Consider the following 21,158-nt stretch of genomic DNA (forward strand, 5'->3'; position numbering starts at 1 on the left):
CAGGCCCCGCCCCCTAGGGCTCGCGAGGGGCGGTGCTCGCTCTGGTCGGTTCGGTCCCTCCATTGGCTCCCCGCCTCCAGGCAGGTCCCCGGCAAAACTTCCCGGCTCCCGGACCCGCCCCGCGGGCTAGTGGCCTCTACCCACCCCGTCCGGCTTCTCCCGCCTCCGTTTTTCAGGGGAAGAAGGGTCTGCTGTTGTAGGGAGGGAACAGAGAGAAGGAAATCTTACTTCAGCCTTGCTCTACATTAGACATCAGCTAGAACTTCCCCATTGTGACGGGAAGGTGGTGTCTCCTCGACCTCGGTTCGTTGTGGCCAGCCTGCCCAGAGGTTGGTGGAGCTGATGACTTCCATCAAAGACCTATGGGTGTGAAGCTCTGGTGTGATAACACCTCTGGCTTGGTCTGCCAGAGTGAGAATGAGGGCGAGCGAACTGTTGCTGGGTTGCTGTGGAGATGGTAACAAGGCAGGCTGGAGCCAGTCATCCTGCACTGGGGAGCTGGGTAAGTTCCTGGATTCCTAGAGGCACTGTTCCCCGTGAAGACCACCTCTAGATCCGTCAGAGCGGTTGCCACTCCATTTTTCTTCAGGACCCAATTTCTTCCCATATTTCCATATTTAAAACACCTTCCCTGGTGGTTCAGATGGTAAAGCGTCTGCCTGCAATGCGGGAGACCCGGGTTCGATCCCTGGGTTGGGAAGATCCCCTGGAGAAGGAAATGGCAACCCACTCCAGTACTCTTGCCTGGAAAATTCCATGGACAGAGGAGCCTGGTAGGCTACAGTCCATAGGGTTACAAAGAGTCAGACATGACTGAGCAACTTCACTTTCTTTCTTTACCACAGAATTAGGTAGTAAGAATAACAACAATGACTACCATTTATTGAGGACTAACTACATAATGGTCCCTCTGCAAAGCGCTTTCTGTACTTCAGGCCCTTTACACTGCACACTAACCCTACCTAGGTTTTTGTTATGTTCTTTTTATGGATGAGGCATGTCTGGACGCTCCTGTTATTTTACATGACTTATTCCAGGAGGTCAACCACCCAGTGTGAAATTTATGCCTGTGTCCATTTCCCAACCACCTAAACTGATACTATCTTAAGAATCTAGATCAGAGAAGAAGAGTTAAGAAGAGATAGGTGAAGAGCAGAAAAGTAGGGGTTCCTTTTCTCCCACCCTCTTTCTCTTAACACAGAGACTGAGAGCAATCCAGGTGCACAACTTCTGTGATTGCCACCGGGGGGAGACAGAGGCCAGGCTAAGTGCCTAGCTGAGAGGGGAGGGCAGTACAGACAGGCTGCTGAAAGAGCTATGGTCCCTAAGCCTGGGAATTGATTGGGCTTCCAGAGACACCTCCTTCCCCATGCATGGTTCAAATGGGGACAAGGCCCTTAAGATCCTAATGCAAGTTAGGGTAGTCCTCAGAGGTCACTGGCACCCAGTTCATGATGGGTATTCCACCTCTGGACTCTGTCTGGTGGGTGCTTCCTGACCACGACTCTGTTCCTGGCTACCCTGTAGCCCCAGAAGGGGTGACTTTCCTGGTAGCTTCCAAATAAAAATATCACAATGGTCATTCAGGTTGGTAGACTTCTGTAATTACACCTACACCCTGGGCAGAGAGAAATAAAAAAGAAGTCACAAGAAAAGAAAACACAAAAGTCAGACCCAAAGGCACACAGAGTGGCAAGGCAGATGGAGATAAAGGACTTGCTGCTGCTGCTGCTAAGGATATTTCCCTCCTGTTTGAGAAAAACTGAAACGAGCTCACAGATAAATGGCATAAACAGCCACAGCAAGCTAAAGACAGAAGAAAAAAATACAACATCCTAGCTATTTTTATTATTCAGTGTTTCTGGGACAGTTTGCTTACCACTTCTCTGTGTCACTCAGCTCCGTAATTCCTTTTTTTCCCCTCAGCTCCGTAATTCTTGCTCTTCACAACATCCATCATGATGTGACTGCAAGTGGGCTACAGAGCCAGGGCCCAAAGACCTCCTAGTTTCAGCACCAGATGGTCAACAGGGATGTCAACAGTTTCCTTGGGCTTCAGAACAGCCTTCTGACCGTACCCAAATCCTAAGGATCTCCTCTCCCTGAATCTCTCACCAGCTATTCCTGGCATCATCACACCTCCTCCATCCTCAGACTGCCCCAGAACCTGGTGAGAAGGTCACCACCTCTGTTCATCCCCAAGGCAGCACAGAGTGAAAGGGAAAAGCAGGCATGCAGTGGCAAGAAGCAATCGTGTAGGTTATTCTTCTCTGCTGAGAACTGTTCAGAGGCTGGTCCTGCCAGGAGTGTGCAAGGCCTCGGCTAGGGGTGGGAACTGGGCTTCCTTAAGAGAAGTCCCTCTGTCCTGGGCCACATGCAATGGCTCAGAGTCCAGAACTGGGCTTCTTCCCCTTGCCTCTGCCCTCCCCATTACTCCAACCCGAAAGCCCTCTTTAACTAGGAGGAATAGCCTTCAATTAAGAGGCAAATTCACACACCAACCACCACTTCCCTCTCTCATTTGTCTAATACTTTCACGTCCAGATCACCTGTAATGAATTATACACTGTACAATGGCAATTACATTGCGGTTTTTACAGTGATGAAGAAACTGGGTCTCAAGAGTTCCCAAGTTGAGGTCACCTACAGGCCTACCAAAGCCCTCCTGCCTGCTGGGCTCCTACCCTCATACCTCCCCTGGTTCTTCCTGCCCCAGAGGACACCACTCCTGAAGCAGAGATCGTATGTTATTTCCTCCTGGATTTTTAACATTTTAACACGGAAGGGATAACATATCTATCCAGAAGAACACTGTCAAATAGAATTTTGTGCAGAGTGGGAATGTTCTATATCTTTTCTGCCCAATGCAGTAGTTCCTAGCTACATGTGGCAACTGAGCACTTTAAATGTCATGAGTGTAAATGAGAAAATTATATTTAGATTTAAACAATCACATACGACTAATGGTTACCTTATTAGACAGTGCAAGTTCGGAAATCTTCAAGGCCCAAAGTCTCTGAGTGCCTGAGCTTTCCTCACACTCAGCACCCGCACCCCAAGCTCTAAGACGTCCAGAGTTTTGAGGGACTTCTCTGAATTACCCCAGCCTACACCAGGGACCGCATTGCGGGACTGGCTCCTTTTCCCCTCTTCCTTGGTCTTGCCTCGACCGCCAGGGGTCGCTGTGCCCGCCGGGCGGGCGCGGGAGGCGGAGGCGACAACCGCTCTGGGCTGGGGAAGCGAGAGTGGCCCCGGGCGAGGAGGCGGCGGCGGCGGCGGCGGCGGCGGCCGCGTACTTCCCCAGCCTGCGGGCGGGAGCATCAAAGGGACCCCGGCTGAGCTCTGCAGAGCTGGCCGGGCGGGCCCGGAACTCCCCGGTGCCCGGAGCGGGCCCCGCCTGACCGTGATGCCACTTTGACCAGAGCCCCACAGCAACTTGGTGAGAGGAACAGAGCTCCGGACTAGACAGCACCCGAGCTGGCCTCAGTCCCCCTTTCGGGTCTCCATCCTGGGCTCAGAGGTGAAGAGAACCTCAGGCCGGTAGAACCAGCTGGCACTGCCTGGGGCAGGTAGGTCCTAGACTTGGGGGCTCAGAATTGGGAGGACTGAGTCGGCGTGGGGCGGGAGAGGTGGGGAAAGGTGGATCTTGTAGTTCACAGTCTCAACCCTATGCTGGCATGCAGGGGCTTGGGGGAAACAGCTTGGGAAACTGAGGCAGGTGTGTGGAAGCCCGAGAGCAAGTCCCAGAAGCTTCTCTCTCTAGCTCTCTCTAAGGGAGGGAATAGAATGCCAGAGAACCCACCTAATACACTCCTAGGTCTTTTGGATTTTGAGGTTCATTAAGAGAGATGAAAACGTTAGATTGGAGGATGTGGCAGCTCAGAGAGAAATGGGATGTGGGGGCTGCCTTTGTAATTATCAAAACAAATATTCCCGAAGAGGGCGGGGAGAAAAGATACCAACTCAGGAAAGAGGTGCTTCTAGAATCTCCTTGCTTTTGGAGCACACCTATTCCAGGGGGGCTTGGCACCACTTCCTCCATCTGCCCCCACAGTCCCTTCTGGGCTCTCACTCTTGGGGAGCCACAACAGGAGGCTCTCCGTCCTCCTTGAGCCCCACCATCTGACCTGCCCCAGTTCCACCTCCCTTTAGAGGCTGAGAGAGGGGAGGTCTTAAACAGACCTTTGGAGCTGAAGCCTCTGGGGCTCAGAAACCTGGAGGGGGAATGGGGGTGAGCTGAGCCGGCTCCTGGGAAGTCCAGGAAGCAGGTGCGAAGCAGGATGAGGGGAGGGGGCAGCAAAGAGGATTCAGGACCTCGGGGCTGTTACTCTCAGGAGCCTCTCCCCAGCAGCGTTGGTTCGTAGACACCTCCTACCATCTCCCACTTCTCTTTTCAGGCTTACCACCCTACTCTGCAAGGCCCTCGGCGAATTCCCAAGGCAGAGGAGGTACTTTATCCCCTGTCCTGGCACCTTGGGGAACAGCCTCAGAATTAGGTTCTACTTCAGTGCCCAGTCCACCCACTAGCCCTCACCCAGGCCCTCTTCCACCCCATGGAGGGCCGCAGGCTCCCTCTGTCCCTTGCAAAGCACAAGAATCTCCCCTGCTTGTCTAGGTAGAGTCTGAAGCCAGTGGATGAACAGACAGAAGTTAAAGGGTTCCAAAAAGGTGAGGTGAAGAGGGGGAGTTGGGGGGTGGCACATGGGTAGACATAGATCAATCACTGTTTCCAGAAGGAGCAGGGGAGCAACTGAGTCTCCTGGTTTGGCCTCTGGTGTTCCCAGCACCAAGCTGGCACCTGAGGGAGCCCTTGATGCCCCAAGGGACCAGCAGTGCAGCAGAAAGGGTGGTTCAGGCCTCTTCTGCGCTTGGTGTCTCCCAGCTGCTCTGTGCCTCTGCTTCCCTGGGATTCCCTCCATTTCTATTCCACTGTCTGGGAAAGATTTGGGAGATGTGAACCAACAAGGATGAAGGAGGAGAAGTAAAGGGAAGAGAGCAAAAACAAAGTGGTCCAATGGAAACAGGGCAGGTTTCTGGGCTCAGGGCTTTTCGATCCACATGCTGCCTGGCCTTGGGCAAGTTATTTGACTTCTCTGAGCCTCCATTCCATTTCTTCCTTTTTATATTTAATTTTTGTTTAAGTTGAATTGCTAGCAGATTCCTATGGTTCAGAATCCAAAAGATTAAAGAGCAATAGGAAGAAAAAATGTCTTTTCTCCCTTTGCTTCTCAGTCAACCAGTTTCTCAGACCACTACTTTCTCTTCTTGGTGGCAAACAATGTTATTAGGGTCTTTTGGTACATTTTCCAGAGTGAGCTAGCTTACTTATATTTGAGCAACATATATAATCCCTCCCTTTTACACATTGAACACACATCACCCTGCACTTTGCTTTTTTTCCCCCCCTAAATGATGGGTTATCCTTGGAGACCGTTGCATGCCTCAGTACATACAGCATTTTCTCATTCTTTAACAGCTTTCTGTATGGGACTGTATTTGCACAGATGGCCCGCAATGTATTTTGCCAGTCCATTATTGATGGTTGTTTAGATTGTGTCCAGACTTTTTTGAGTATCAGTTTGCTCATCTATAAAATGGGTACAAATAATTCTACATTGTAGGACAGTTGTGAAGGATTCAAGAGCATGGTTGCAGAGTATGTGGGTCAGGTGCTCAACACATGGGAGTTAGCATTATTCTCCCTCCCATGTCACAGCCTTCCATGGGACCATGTCGACGTCATTCTTTAAGACACTCCCTAAGTGTCCTCTCCCACAGAGCTTTCCATGCTATTCCCAACAGAACGTGTCCTCTCCTACTCCCCTTTCCTACTCCGGCACCCACTGCTTTCTACAGTGAGTGTGTGCTAGGCCGAGGGCTGCCTGGGGACAAAGTGGGGGTCTTGCCCCCCTCTGTGCTCCCCAGAGCATGTGGCACAGAGGTGCTGGGACTGGGCACTGGGGGTGGGTGGGGGGGTGGCTCCTGCCTGGAGTCAAGCAGGGCATGTGCTTCTTTCTGCAGGATGCGTGAGAGGGCCACGCAAACCTGGAACACGGGTGGCTGGCTGCTGGCACTTTGCCTGGCCTGGCTGTGGACCCGCCTGGCCTCAGCTTCCTTGCAGCCGCCAACTCCCACAGGTTTGGGGGAGGCGGTGGGACCGACCCCTGGGGGCACGTGATTTTCCAGGATGTCTGGAAATCTGGACACTAACCACCCCACCCCGTTCCACAGCAGGCAGATCTCTGGGGCAGAGTAACGCCCTCAGATTCTAGGGGTTCTGGCACCTGTTCTTTACCCGGGAACTCTGCCCTCTCTGCTATCCCAGCCCGAGAAGTCACCACTAGACCCATTCTCGCCTTCCCTTCCAGCCTGGAAGGTGTTCTGCAGGGAGAGGAGCCCCCGGGTCAGGGCTTAAGTCTAGCCTCCTGGCCTAATTCTGTGGTTTTCCTTCTGGGATGGCTAAAGCTGTGTAAGCGGATCATCCTCCCCCACGCATTGTAAGCCCTGAGGCCCTTGGCCTCACCCGGAGGAGGCCAGGAGGTGGGGGCTGGTGTGGACTCCATCTTTCTCCTGTGCAAGGGCTAGACTCTGCCAGGGTGATGAGTGTAGCCTCGCTGGGGAGGAAGGAAGGACAGGAGCCCTGGGATGTGGCAGGGAGATTTCATCCACTTCCTCCTCCCCTGCAATTGGAAATCTCTTACCTACCCCTGCCCCGAGCTGGGAGGAGGAGGGGCTGAGGGCATGGAGTTGCGGGAAAGGGGAGGAGGGTCGCTGGCCTGGGCTGGCCACCGGATCTGGATCTGTGCTGGCCCCTGCAGTCCCCGTGAAGCAGGGCACCTGCGAGGTGATCGCCACCCACCGCTGCTGTAACCGGAACCACATCGAGGAGCGCTCCCAGACCGTTAAATGCTCTTGCTTTTCCGGCCAGGTGGCCGGCACCACCCGGGCAAAGCCCTCCTGTGTGGACGGTGAGTGAGAAGCTGGGACCCAGCGGGGAGGGCCTGGTCAGAGAGATAAGAAGGTCTGTCCAGGCTTCGCCATCTGCTGGGGATACAATTTCATGCCCATCTCAGGGCTTTCACCCTGGGAGTCTCAAATGAAGGGGCCCCCTGGGGGGGGGAGGGGCACAGATGTGACCATCCCCATCCGAGAGGTGAGGAAAGTGCCGTCACGTGCGCATGCCCTCCCTCCAGACCGCACCTACTGCCTGACATGGGCCCGGATCCATTTCCTCAGGTGGATCCTCTCAGCCTTCCGGCAGGCTCATCACTTCACACCCACTCCTGCAGACGCTGACTTCTTCACCCACGGCTCCTTCCCAGGCCTCTAACAGCTCCTCTCACCCTCAAGCCCGCCTTTACCCTCCACACACTTCGCTCAGCAGTGGATTCCTTCCTATTCATGCCTTTCCCGCAGCCCTGCCTGTGTTCATTTTTTTTTTATGCTCACTTGGCAGCACTATAAACACACCCACTTGTGCTCTCTCCCTCCCTCTCACACACATGTGCCTACTTGTGCACTCCTGGCCTGTGGCCCCCTCAGATGACTTGCACACTTGCTCACTTATCCTAAAGTGTATGTCAAAGGCTCTGCCTCTCTGCTATTAACCAGGTGGCTCAAATCAAGGGTTGCCTTAGAGACCACTTTCCCGTCACCCTACCCTGGCTTTGGTGAGATGGAAGGTCAGTAGGCTTGAGGTTGGTGTGGTTGTGTCCCCAGGCCTCAGCCTGAATACTGCCTTGCAGGCAGCTTAGAGTCAGGAAAGACAAGAGAAATGCGGGGCTCAGAGCCAGGGTGTGTGGGAACGTGCCCTTCATTCTGCACAGACCAGCCCCCCTCCCCACCACTGCATGCAGAGACCTTAGATCTGCCCTCACTGCCTCCTGCTCCCACAGCCTCCATAATCCTGCAGAAGTGGTGGTGTCACATGGAGCCCTGCCTGCCAGGGGAGGAGTGTAAAGTGCTCCCGGACCTGTCGGGGTGGAGTTGCAGCAGTGGACACAAAGTCAGAACCACTAAGGTATCCAGGGGTGGACACTGCATCCCACCCCTGCTCTTCCGCCTTCACAGGGGGTGGGACAAGGGGCACAGAGCCCTGGGATCTAGGATGCTTGTTTCCCACAGCCAGAGCAGCAGACCCTCTGGGCTCATTGCATGGCCGTCTCTGCTGGATTTGTCTAGACTTTGGGGACTGGAGTCAGGTCTTCTGGATTTGAAATCCAGTGTGTCCTTCTGGTGCAGTTTCAATCCCTGGGTTGGGAAGATCCCTTGGAGGAGGGAATGGCAACCCTCTTCAGGATTCTCTTGTCTGGAAAATCCCATGGACAGAGGAGCGTGACAGGCTACAGTCCACAGTGTTGCGAAGAGTTAGACTGAAGCAACTTAGCAGGCACGCATGCATGCATGTCCTTCTGGGCAGATTCCATTGCTCTCTAAGCCTTGGTTCCCCCCTCTGCCTTGAGTGAGTTTTCCTCCCAGAAAATGTCAGGTCCTTAGAACAAAGTAGAGAATTAAGGAAATAATCTTGATAATTCCAAGTGGAATCTCTGCAGTGGACATTCTTCCCACCCGCCCCTGCCACAGGCCCCACTCCACGCTCCCATGATTCACTCCTTACAGCTGACACCTGCCTTCCTCTGGTTGAATTGCTGTGCTGACACCACCGGAGAGGGTGGTTATTTTCATGGTTTGCTGCCCGCCCCACAGAGCAAGGGATCATTAAAATTTTATTGAACTCTTAGCAGTTCCATGTGTGGCACAGTTAATTAGTTGTATCACTCCGTCACAGCCATGTCTATAGATGAGTGACACTGCGGGGGAGGCCAGAACTCTGCCTTCTGTCTTCCCTCTTCGCCATCACACCCAGCAAACAAACATGCAAACAAGACAACAGAGAAGGAAAAGCCGGCTCTGGAGTTCTGAAGAGAGCAACATTTTCACAGGGCATTGAACAGGAGCCACAGCAAAGTAAGGTGTGGCCAGACCTAAAGTCTATCTTCAGGCATGCAAGGGACACAGTCATGCTGAGTAGATTTAAGACTAGAAGAGACCCACCCCAGAGCTTCTGACGTTGGTCACTAGTTTATAGATTTGGGTTTGTAGCCTGTAGATCACTGTGCTTGCCGTTTGTTAGCTACTTTGAAGAAAACAGCAGTGACATGTGAGTGATTTAAGTTTGCCTGGGTCACCAGGCTGTGCTTTCCCAGTCTGGACTGCTTCAGGGGAAGGAATCAGCAGCAATGACCTCTACATGACCTGCATATCCAGGGGAATCTCTGGCATGCTGGGATGGCACAAGCATTCCCTTCTTTAACCTTCTTGCATCACTTGCTCTCTAGGTGACACGATAGCTCTTGGGGTCGTGACCTGACAGCTTGATTGAGCCACAGACGAGAGAAAGGTGTCCAGATATCAGCCAGCAAATATTGGGATTTGCTTACCAGGACCCATATCCTGTGCCCAGTACACAGGACTCTTTCCGGGGCATTGCAGTCAGACTTCTCAGCAGGTCCAGACCTCATATCTCCAGGCCCATCTCCAGTCACATACCTGTGATGCTGGGCTCTCCTGGGAGATGGAAGAAGGTCAAGATACAATCCCTACCCTTAAGGAATGTTCAGTCAAGTTGGAGAGCTGACAAAAGGCAATCTCGATAATTTAGACTAAAGTGTGTGGTGTCAGACTGTGGTTTCTGGACCATATGCTGTGAGCATGTTGGGTTTGGGGAGGGGACTCCCACAGCTTGTCGGCCACCCTCTAGCCACAGGGCACAAAGACAAGAGGTCATATTCACCACCCACTACTTCCCTACTTCATGTCCCTCTGAATCCCCAGCAAGTGCTGACCTGCTAAAGGAAAACTTTCCCCTGATGCCTGACTAGCTGTATCTCATTTGAATGGGACTGAATTGACTTGGGAAGGGAAAGCCGAGATGAAGCCAAACAACTTTCTTGAAAAGCTTCTGCAGGGGCCTTGCCTGCTTTGGGCATGCTGGGTATGGGCTGGACAGGACTGTAAAACCACCCCCACCCAGGCACCCCAAGTTTTTGTTTGTTTGCTCATTCTAATAGATGACAAAACTGAGTCCCACAGAGATGAGATGACTGGCCCAAGGTCTCACAGCTTGGGCTCCTAAATCTTTAAGACTGCTAACCTTTCACTTAGCCTGGATATTAGGATTACAGCCTGGGTCTTCCATGCTGTTTTTAGCTCAAGAACAGGAATCTGCAAAGATCTGGCCGGACAGCAAAATGATTCTGAGCAAGAACTTTTACGAAGGTGACTCCTCTCTGAAATAATCCAGAACATCTACCCACCAGGATGTGGGGCCACTGGATCTCCACTCTGCGCTCGGCCCCAAAACCTCCACACAGAGCCCTGACAGCCCAGTTACGGGTGGGCATTCTGAGCTGGCAGCCTCATTGTCCTCTCAAACCTGTCTCTCCTGCAGAGTCCTTAGGAGTCTGCACCTCTAAGAGGCTCTGGCTCCAAGACAGGGTCTAGGTAGCATCCAGGGCTGGCTGGTCAGAGTCCTCTTCCTTCTAAGGTCCTTCTGGGCAGCAGGGGAGCCCTTGGTGGTCTGGATAGAGATTCTATCCAGGCCTGAGGGTCAGCCAGTGAGGTTGACACCCTAGATACTTTGGAGATGACCAATACACAGGCCTCAGAGATGCAAATTACTTGGATGTCTCATCAGTAAGAAAATCACAGACAGCCTCAGTGACTACTGGCATCAGCTGGGATCGGCTGGGATCACCAGGACTGCAGGATGTGATGGGCCTTGAGGGGAAGGATGTCAGTAGAGACCAGCTGGGACAATTCTGAATTCTGACTCTCAGAGAAGACAAATCAGGGTTGGGGCTTAGTCTCAGCCCCTCCTGCTACTCTCTCTCCCTCCCTTCCCATGTCGGAAAATCAAGAACATTCACCCCACTCCAGGGTTTATCTTCTTGTTGTTGCCTTTTCATTGCTTTTGGTAACAGGATGAACAAGGATGCTGGCTTCATGCTAGACTGGTTACTGTCAGAATTCTGACAACTTTGAATCTCTCTGCACACAGTGGGGTCATAAGGGTGGGGTAGTCAAAGAGTAGGTCAAAGGTGGTCATTGCTTCCTTCAAGGTTTTGGAATGAATTAAGAGATTGGCATACTTTCTGGAAAGGATAGTAAATATTCACAGGCCACAGTCTCTGTGGCATATTCATCTTTGTTGTTTATTTTGTTTCATGTTGTTTTTTTAAAAAAAAACCTTTTAGAATGTGAAAACCATTCTCAGTTCAAGGGCTATACAAAACCAGGCCCCAGGCAATTTTTGGAAGATTACCAGCCCCAGTGAACCTTTGAAAGCAGGCCATCTCTGCAGCTTGGGTCTGCCTCCCAGCCTGCCTTCAGTCCAGTGGGAACCTGAGCTAGAGGGCTGGGTCGGATTTTGTTTTTCTTCTAATGTTCCTTGAGAGATTGGCGAGTGAATTATTTAGGCTACAAATGAGACAGCTTTAACTGAGTCGGAGAGTAAGAGCCTGCTCTCCTCAAAGCCAGGATGCGGGCTTCTCTACTCCCTTCCCATCCCTAGAGACTGTCCAGGAGGGAGGGAGAAGGTTCCAGTCTCCTGCCCACAGCCACTGGGCTGTTAGCTGGGGGATGATACTATACCCGAGCTGCCATCCACCGCCAGCCCCTGCCTCATCCAGGCTCCTTGGTCCTCCCTGATCTTGCTCATCCTTGCTTCTGAGAAGACTGCTTTCCTTTGGCACATGCTGGAGTTTGCTCATTCATTTTTTTAACTCCTCAAAGCCTCCGTTTCCTCTTGACCCATTCATATGTTTATTTGATGGGCTTTGAGGGGTATTCTTTATATGGCCAGGAGAGCCCCATACAACAGGATCTGGTGGAGACGGAAAAGCATGCCATCTCCCAACAGAAGCTCCCTTGGATCCTGCTTCCAACTAAGTCAATATTTGTGCACATTTTGTAGCTATCTCAATGGCAGTATAGAAATGCAAATAAATTTTCCTGGAGCACAGAGGTCCTGGAGTCATTTTATGTTCCATTTCTCCCTTAAGTGGAATGGGCTCTCAGATTTCCTGAAGTTGGCTGGTAACTCTACCCACCCAGCTTTGGAAGGAAGGTTGCCAACTGCAGAAGGTCATGTGGCTAATTTCTGTGGGCTCCTGGCAGTTTCATTAAGGTGAGTGACATCCTAATTAATGGCCCCTGACAGTTAGCTGGAGTTGAAGCCGCCACTTCCTAAAATCACAGTCTTAGAGCTAGGAGTGATTTTAGAGATCATTAACCAACACCCTCATTTCACGGATGAGAAAGGGAAGGCTCAGAGAGGTAAGGTAATTTGCTCAAAATCACACAGCAAGCTGGTGGCAGATCCTGCCCAGTGATCCAGACAAGTGCTCTTTATCCTACTGCACATTGCCTCTTACCCTAGTATAGATGAGGAATCTGAAAAGAAGCCAGAATGTTAGCAAGGATGAATGTGAAAGAGCCTCACTCTAAAATCGCTTGACCCTGTACGTTCAAAAGGACAGAATGAAGAAGAATGGGAAGCACTTAGAGATGTATACACAGAAAGAGAGGAGATGGGATAAAAGAGGGGATTGAGATCACTCATTCAGAAGAACATCAAAACACCAAAGCACTACACAAAATAATTAAAATAAAACTTGATTTCTGTCCTTCTTGGAGGAGACAGAATGGAGCCCTTATCAGTCTTTGGGAGACCTGTGCAGCCAGTTTTGATGGCTTAAGGCTTCTTTAGAGCCTAGTGCAGGGGTCTGCAAACTAAATCTGGTCCACCACCTGTTTTGTAAATAAAGTTTTATTGGAATATAACCATGCTCATTTATTTATTATTGTCTGCGACTACTCTTTCCTGCTATGATAGCAGAGCAGGTCATTGCAGAGAAACCATATAGCCAATAAGACTTGTTGTTCTGTGCTTGTTCTGTATAGAAGATAGACAGATCTTGAAAATGACAGTGAGTTACCGTAAACTTAACCAACTTAAACTTAACCGACTCTATTTTCAGTTTCTGTCCAGACATGGTTTCTTTACTGGAGCAGACATCCTTTGACACCTAATATGAGCTATTGATCTGAACATGAGTCTTCCTTCCTTGCTCACCTGCTTCTGCCAAAACTACCATCTATGGACTTCTAGAATGTCTTGTTAATTCTCACAGCATTCCACCAAGCATAGTGTCTGACCAAGGAACTCATTTAAAAGTAAATGAGATAAATATGGTAAAGGGCTCATGATCATAGAATTCATCGGTCTTATATGTCTGATCACCTTGAATTAAATGGCCTGAAAGAAAGGTATATTTCTTTCTTTCTTTTTCTTTTTTTTTTGAGAGTTACAACACAAGCTGAGTGCCAACACTAGGGAGGGCTTAGGTAATGTCCCCAGGATGCTGTATATGCCCTGAATCAGTGACCAATATATAGTGCTGTTTCTTGCATAGCTGGGATTCATGAGTCTGAAAATTAAGGGGCTGGAATGGGAATGGCTCCTTTATTGTTATTCTTAGTGATCCCCAGGGGAATTTTTCCTTCCCAGACTCACAATTTTGGGCTCTTCCAGCTTAGAAATTAATATGTCTGCCTAGATTAGTTATACATAAATAAAATATGATATATATGTGTCTTTTAGTGACTATATTAGCTGAGGTATTTGCTGAAAGCAAAAGGAATATGGAGTGAATAGCAGAGAAGTTAAAAATGCCAACTTTTGACTACATGGCCCATTATAGAAATGAATACTAGTAGTTGTAAGTATTTCTTCCTTACATTAATATGAATGTATTAATGTAAATATAACCAATTATTTTCTTCAATTTTCCCATTCATGAAAGTTATCAGGACTATTTATTACTTGAAGGTAAACAGGAAAATATACAGAAACTGCCTGAAGTTTCATCCAGGACCACAAAAAATTAGTCCATGTGTTGAGGTTAAAGGTGAAGGTATGATAAAGAATAAAAGTGTTTTCTGCTTGGGTCCTATCATGTCATTTTAATTCAATAAACTGGTTTCATATACCTTGAATCATCTCATCCCCATAAATCCCTGTAAGATAAATGTTATCAACAACTGTCTGTAGATGCAGATGCTCAGAGAGGAAAAAAAATGTCTAAGGACCTTCAATAGCTGTCTCACTAGCCAGGTCATCAGAACCAGGAAAAGCACATGTAAGTGAGAATTGAGGAGCAGACACTTTTAATATGAATTGTCTCATTTAATGCTCACAATAATTCCATGAGGTGGGTATTATTATTCTGATTTTACAGACAAGGAATCTGAAGATTCAGAGAGGTTAAGTAAATTGCTAAAAATTGCACAGCAAAAAAGTTGGAAGTTTGAACCCAAGTCCACTTAGTTCTAAAGCTCATATCCTTTCACTACACATGAAGTGTTTTCTTGTCATCTCCTCAGGGACTGAGCTGCTCAGAGTCCAAATACTTTACAATTAATACTTAGGGAAGGTGAAAGGGGCCAGAGGACAGACTGGATAGTAAGTGCCATCATAGAAGTGCGTCCTTTGTGCTACAGGAGGAACTGTCTAGAAAAGAAACTAGGTCCAGCACAGGGAAGGCATCCTGAGGACCGAGTCTTTAGAGTTGCGTGGGAATCAACCATGTAAAAGGTGTGTGTGTGTGTGTGTGTGTGTGTGTTAGAAGGAAAAGAGGAGTAAAGGCTGAGGGAAAGTATTTGCAAAGGAGGAAAGCTTGAGACAAGTTCAAGTAAATAGCTAGCTGTGGCTAGAATATAGCAGGTAAGTAGAGATAGTAAGAAATGCGGCTGAAGGTCGGCCAAGGGGAAGTTCAGAAAGAAGCTGGACACCGTGTGCTTTGAGTTCTATTTCAAGACAATGGAGGAGCTTACTAGGACCCAGGGACAAGGGAAGAGGCAGATTGCCACTTTAGAGACAGATGCAAGACCAGATGACAGTGTGAATATGCAGACAGGGAAATCAGTTACCAGTTTTGGCAATAATTCAGGTAAGAAATAATAACACTTTGAATCAAAAGCAGTGGTTGGCTCGGGGTGCAGCCGAAGGGGGAAGAGGGTGGAAGAGGAGTATATTTTCAAACTCTGAAATCTTTCTCCATTCCCTAATGGATGCTTACTTTTTTCTTTCCTGCTGCTGTCATAGAGATCTCAGCGGCAGCCCTGACCCCATGCATAAGGCAGTGACTGCCAATATGCTGCTTCAAAGATACTAAAAGCCCAGCATACCAACATGCTGCCCCCTCCAGGTCTGCAGCCCCTTCACTGGCGTCTCTTTTTTGGGCTGTGCTCAGTCAGTTAAGTCATGTTCAACTCTGTGGGCCCCTATGGACTGTAGTCCGCCAGGATCCTGTGTCCTTGGGATTCTCCAGGCAAGAATATTGGGGTGGGTTGCCCTGCACTCCTCCAGGGGATCTTCCACACCCAAAGATCTTTAACTCCCACCCTGCACTAAGGACTAGCCAAAGACTAAATCTAGAGGCACTGATGACCGAGAGGATGGGATGCTGAATTTTCCTCCTTGAGTGTGATACCCAGGACAGCACTCTAAGCTGGAGGGTGGAGGTTCTCACCATCGCTCTGAACAGAAAGGTCGATTTTACCCTAATGTTCACACAAGCGCCCGCAGGGCAGCCAGCCACCAGTAAATGAGACGCGCAAATGCTGTTTTCTCTTAGTCACTGATTTTTAAAAATTAAGCTGCTTGTTAGTAAGCCGATTGAACATCAACAATCTTTCCAGGAAAATCTTTTAATTAAGTTTACACGGAAACAATTGGTTGCAATTGTAGACAACAGTCAATTAGAAGATGTAAAAGAGGGACGGGGGCGAGAGGTAATGAGGGGAAGGTAGTGTGTGTGTTTGTGTGTGTGTTGTGTCGGGGAGACTGAGGGTTGTGTGCAAGATGCGGGGAGGGAGGTGTGTCTCTGCGGGCACTGGTGGCGGAATGGGAAGGACATGCCGGTGCCCCTGCTGGAAACCCTGAACCTGCAGGAGGCGGTCGGTAGGCAGCGATTCTGAGAGGGCGAGCCGCTGCATCCCTTCGAGTCGCCCCAGAGGGCGAGCCGTGGAGCGCGGAGGGCCCAGAAGACTGCTGGCTACTCTCAGCAGAGGTCAGGTCCCGAGTGAGGGCTTTGCCTCCGGGAAGGGGGCCCGCGGAGAGGCGACCTCACCACAGAGGGCGGAGGGCTGAGCCCCAGTGCCGATTAGCGGGACTCGACGGGTCAGAGCGCGTCATCCCCAGGTGGGGCTCTGCTCTCTCAGGTATCCTCTCGAGGCGGAGGCTTCTCCTTCCTACAACCCGCTCGGGCAACCGCACTCGGCTTCCCGGTTAGGCGGCGCCCGCCCGCCTGACTCCTGCGGGTCCCCCTCGCCCCCACCCCTACCCGCCACCCCACAACGCCCCCGGCGCCGGGGAGCCCGCGGTGGACAGCGTCCTGCTCGGGTCCCGCCGAGTCAGAGCAACCCAGGTGTCGGGACGCGACGGTGCAATCCCGAGGCCTCGGGACGCTCGGAGTCCTCGGCGTCCCGCCCACGTCCGCGGCGTCGCGGGGGCAGGTACCTGGAGACGTCTGCGATCCGGCTGAGCGGTGTGCATCTCGGGTTGCACGCGCAACTCCCGCTCCGCCCTCGCAACTCCCGCTCCGCCCGCGCAACTCCCGCTCCGCCCGCGCAACTCCCGCTCCGCCCGCGCAACTCCCGCTCCGCACGCGCAACTCCCTCTCCGCCCGCGCAACTCCCGCTCCGCACGCGCAACTCCCGCTCCGCACTCGCGGCGGGATTGGCCTGGGCACCACTAGCCCCACGTCCGCCGAGGATGCGGCAGTGAAAACCCTCGCCCACTCCCTTTCCCGGCCCGGGAGTACACCAGAGCTGCCAAGGGTTGTTAACCCGTGCATTCCTCCCGATGGCGGGCTGAGGCGCTCGTGGGAAGTCTCCTGGCAGGAAAAGACCAGGGCCTAGTGGGTGCCAACGGAGAGGTAAACAGATGCTGTCTGTTCAAATTGAAGCCCAATTAAATGCTGTGCCTCTTACTTTTATAAGTCATCTTTACTGAGGTAGAGTTTATATATAATAAAAGCATCCGTTTTAGGTGGACTTTTTGATGAGCTTCAACACGTTTTTAACCCCCTACCATGATCAAGAAACAGAGCGCTTCCATCTCCTCAGAAGTGCCTTTGTCCCCTGTCCCCAGGCTACCCTCCCCACCACGTCTCTTCCCACCCCCACCCCCCGCCCCCACCTCGCCCACCCCATCCCAGCCCCCACCTCGCCATCCCCACACCTGGGCTCCAGGCAACCATTGGACTACTTTCTGTCACCACATATTTTCGTACTTTCTAGAATTTCATATACATGGACTCATACAGTATGAACTGTTTTGTGTATGTTTTGTGTGTTATACTTAGCATAATGTTGAGAACCCATACTGTTGGAAGGATCTGTTGTTTACTCCTTTTTATTGCTGAGTAATGTGTTATCTGGTTACACTGCAATTTGTTTATCCTTTCTCTTATCCATGGACATTGGATTTTTCCCCTGTTTTTGGTTATTTTTAATTAAGCTGTTACGAACATTTGAACAAGTCTGTGTGGATATATAATTTCACTTTTCTAGGTAAATATCTAGAAATGGAATTCCTAGGTTATATGAAAAGTGAATTTTTAATTTTATAAGAAAGTGTCGAACTGTTTTTCCAAAGTGGTTGAATCATTTTACGCTATAACCAATAGCATATCAAAGTTCCAATCATCTCCACAAATTCACCAACATTTGGTACTGTTAGTCTTTTAAATTTTAGTTGTCTAGTAAATGTCCAGTTGTATCTCGTTGCATTTTAAAATTTCATTTCTCTAATAACGTATGATGTTGAACAACTTTTCATGTGTTCATGTTTTTAAAAATTCGTATACCTTCTTTAGTGTAATGTCTGTTCAAATCTTTGTTCATTTTTTTCAGGTTATTTGTTTTATATTATTGAGCTGTAAAAGTTCTTTATGTATTTCAGGTATAAATCCTTTTCCTGTTATGTTTTGCATATATTTTCTCATGACATGTGGCTTGCCGTTACATTTTCTTTTTCTTTTTTAGTTTATTTATTTATTTTGGCTGTGTTGAGCCTTCCTTGCTGCGTGAGGGTTTTCTCTAGTTGCTGTGCGCAGAGGCTACTCTTTGTTGAGGTGCACAAGTTTCTCATTGCGGAGGCTTCTCGTTGTGGAGCACAGGCTCTAGGCACACAGGCTTCAGTAGTTGTGGCACATGGTCTCAATAGTTGCCCCATGGCACATGGCGCACAGGCTTAGTTGCTCCGAGGCATGTGGGATTTTCCCTGACTGGGGATCAAACCGATGTAGGTGTCCCCTACATTGGCAAACCGATCTTTATCCACTGTACACCAGGTGAGTCTTACATTTTGTTAATTATGTTTCAAAGAGTGTCTCATTTTTGATGAAGTCCAATGATCAGAATTTTCTTTCATGGCTTGTAATTTTGGGGTGTTCCTTAAGAAACCTTTACCTCATGCAAGGCTGCACAGATTTTCTCCTTTGTTTTCCTATCCTAAACATAAGAGTTTTAGCTTTATGGTTCATTTCAAGTTAAATGTGGTGTGAAGAACTGAAGTTCATTTTTTTTCTGTATGGGGAAACAGTGGAAACAGTGGCTGACTTTATTTTTCTGGGCTCCAAAATCACTGCAGATGGTGACTGCAGCCATGAAATTAAAAGATGCTTAATCCTTGGAAGGAAAGTTATGACCAACCTAGACAGCATATTAAAAAGCAGAGACATTACTTTGCCAATAAAGGTCTGTCTAGTCAAGGCTATGGTTTTTCCAGGGGTCATGTATGGATGTGAGAGTTGGACTATAAGGAAAGGTGAGCGCTGAAGAATTGATGCTTCTCAACTGTGGTGTTGGAGAAGACTCTTGAGAGTCCCTTGGAGTGCAAGGAGATCCAACCAGTCCACCCTAAAGGATATCAGTCCTGGGTATTCATTGGAAGAACTGATGCTGAAGCTGAAACTCCAATCCTTTGGCCACCTGATGCAAAGCATGGACTCATTTGAAAAGACCCCGATGCTGGGAAAGATTGAGGGCAGGAGGAGAAGGGGACAACAGAGAATGAGATGGTTGGATGGCATCACCAACTCAATGGACATGGGTTTGGGTGGACTCCGGGAGTTGGTGATGGACAGAGAGGCCTGGTGTGCTGCGATTCATGGGATCGCAAAGAGTCGGACACAACTGAGTGACTGAACTGATCTGATCCCACTATTCTGGCACTATTCAGGCACTATTCATGGAATAGACTATTCTTTCCCTGTTAAATTACCTTGGCACTTGTGGTATACTGCATTTAAGATGGCACCTAAAAAAAAAAAAAGATGGCACCTAATGAAAACCTTTTTTATTTAGGCCCCCTCTTTCATACAGAATATGACTGATCTGTGCAACCAATATCACATTTGTCTTGTTTGGGCTGCTGAAACGAAAATATCGTAGACTGTGTGGCTTAAACAACAGAAATTTATTTCTCACAGTTTTGGAGGCTGGATAGGCAAAGATAAAGCTGCCAGTCAATTCAGTTCCTGATGAGGACCCTCTTCCTGGTTTGAAGATGGATGCCTTCTTGCTGTATCCTCATGTGATGGGGAGAGGTATTGTCTCTCTTGTGTCTCTTCTTATCAGGGCACTAATCTCTTTTATGAAGGCTCCACCCTCAGGACTGAATTACCTCCCAAAGACTCTACTTCCAAATATCATTACATTGAGGATTATGGCTTCAATATATAAATTTTGGGGGAACACAAGTTTTCATAGCAGTATTGCAGAAACCAGGGAGTGTAACTTATATTAAGTCATAAAAGCATTGCCTTTCACCTTCTCCCTTGGATCACTCATCTAGGGGAAACCAGCTGGATGCTTATGCCACTCTGTGGAAAATTTTAGCAGATGAATTTTATGGGAATACAGTTCAGTCCATGGCAGGCGATCTAGTCTTCCCACTCCTCTGGCAGGGAAGACAAAGACTGAAGAACTCATGGATTTGCTGACACTCTGTAGAAAAGGCTTTATACAGACTTGGACACGCATTTAATGTTTGCAAAACACCTGGCCATGGTCAAAGCATTTCTCTGTGCTTTGTCCTTTTTGTCTAAACAACAGTGTGGGTCAGGGAGAGAGGGCAGTGGGCTGAGGAAGTTCTATATACTTGGGTATAAAGGATCACAAGCTGACTAACTCTTGGTTGACAGGCCACTGGGAATAAGGAAGGGGATAGAGAGACTGACATGGAGAAGGATGGAAGGGAGAGGACTTATCATTTTTCAAAATCAGTGTCAGCACCTATTTTTCTTTGAGGAAAGAATTATTACAATCCTATCATTCAGATAAAGGAATAGAACTCGTTCACAAACCATAGCTATTATAAGTGGCTGGATCCATAACCTGGTGCTCAGTCATCAGGCCTTGGGCATAGCTGCAGACCTGAGTCTTGTGAAAACCACAGACCTGAACTATAAGTCAACACAGTCCAAGGAACCCAAGATATTCCACTTGTAATGTGATTCTGTCTCTGATCCCCAAGTTCCAAGGCCTCCTGGGCTGAGGTCCTGCCAAGTCTCTCAGTAGGTTGGTCTGGCTACAGCCTGGTTCTTCCTTAACCTCCCAGCCTGCCAGGCATCTCAGATCTCAGTCAGCCTCGTTGCCCTGAGCAGTCAAAGTGGTCCAGGGTGGAGACTGGAGGGCAGAAAGGACAGCTGTCCCATTTGGCAGAGCTACTCTCTAGGGAAGGGAAGTACCAAGAGGTGCAGAGATAGCAGTGGGCATGTGAGCAGAAGTCAGAGAGGATCATGGCAGCCCAGAGCCACATTGCCTAGAGTCATCCTTGTCCCTGTGTTGGGCAACCTTGGGTAGATAGTTGTGCTCTGGACTGAGAGTCCTGTCTGAGAAGTGAAAGCCAAAAGGAATGGCTCCTATATCTCCTCTAGGCTGATTTCCCATGGTTAGTGCCTCACAGCTGCTGGTGGTTCTGAGTTCACTTGCTCCAGATCCCTCACCATCCTTTAAAATATATATTTTTAATTTTATATTGGAGTATAGTTCATTTACAATGTTGCATTAGTTTCAGGTGTACAGAA

General features: G+C 49.3%; 1 protein-coding gene across 7 annotated transcripts; it reads left to right on the plus strand.

Moving 5' to 3' along the window:
* Positions 1 to 22: 22 nt before the first annotated feature.
* Positions 23 to 12,843, plus strand: TAFA3 (TAFA chemokine like family member 3). 7 transcript variants are annotated; one of them, XM_069600935.1, is made up of 9 exons: positions 23 to 502; positions 1,927 to 2,255; positions 3,423 to 3,569; positions 4,398 to 4,448; positions 4,616 to 4,668; positions 6,022 to 6,137; positions 6,819 to 6,968; positions 7,896 to 8,020; positions 9,339 to 12,843. In XM_069600935.1, the coding sequence occupies exons 6-9, from the start codon at positions 6,023 to 6,025 to the stop codon at positions 9,348 to 9,350; spliced, it is 402 nt and encodes a 133-aa protein (XP_069457036.1). In that variant the 5' UTR covers positions 23 to 502; positions 1,927 to 2,255; positions 3,423 to 3,569; positions 4,398 to 4,448; positions 4,616 to 4,668; position 6,022; the 3' UTR covers positions 9,351 to 12,843. The 7 variants fall into 7 exon arrangements, with proteins under 7 accessions (XP_069457036.1, XP_069457013.1, XP_069457039.1 ...); XM_069600912.1 differs by lacking the exons at positions 4,616 to 4,668; positions 9,339 to 12,843 and adding an exon at positions 8,584 to 8,740 and having other exon boundaries at positions 1,927 to 2,170; XM_069600901.1 differs by lacking the exons at positions 23 to 502; positions 1,927 to 2,255; positions 9,339 to 12,843 and adding an exon at positions 8,584 to 8,740 and having other exon boundaries at positions 3,229 to 3,569.
* The last annotated feature ends 8,315 nt before the right edge of the window (positions 12,844 to 21,158 follow it).

This window comes from Ovis canadensis, chromosome 1 (genome assembly GCF_042477335.2).
Source record: "Ovis canadensis isolate MfBH-ARS-UI-01 breed Bighorn chromosome 1, ARS-UI_OviCan_v2, whole genome shotgun sequence".
Classification (NCBI taxonomy): Eukaryota; Metazoa; Chordata; class Mammalia; order Artiodactyla; family Bovidae; genus Ovis; species Ovis canadensis.

What these genes read in the sequence shown, in the direction of transcription:
- TAFA3 (XM_069600912.1), top strand. Translation starts at nt 6,023, where the DNA reads ATGCGTGAGAGGGCCACGCAAACCTGGAACACGGGTGGCTGGCTGCTG. An exon ending in GCAGCCGCCAACTCCCACAG is followed by an intron (nt 6,138 to 6,818) that starts GTTTGGGGGAGG and finishes TGGCCCCTGCAG; the next exon opens with TCCCCGTGAAGCAGGGCACC. An exon ending in ACAAAGTCAGAACCACTAAG is followed by an intron (nt 8,021 to 8,583) that starts GTATCCAGGGGT and finishes CCCCTGCCACAG; the next exon opens with GCCCCACTCCACGCTCCCAT.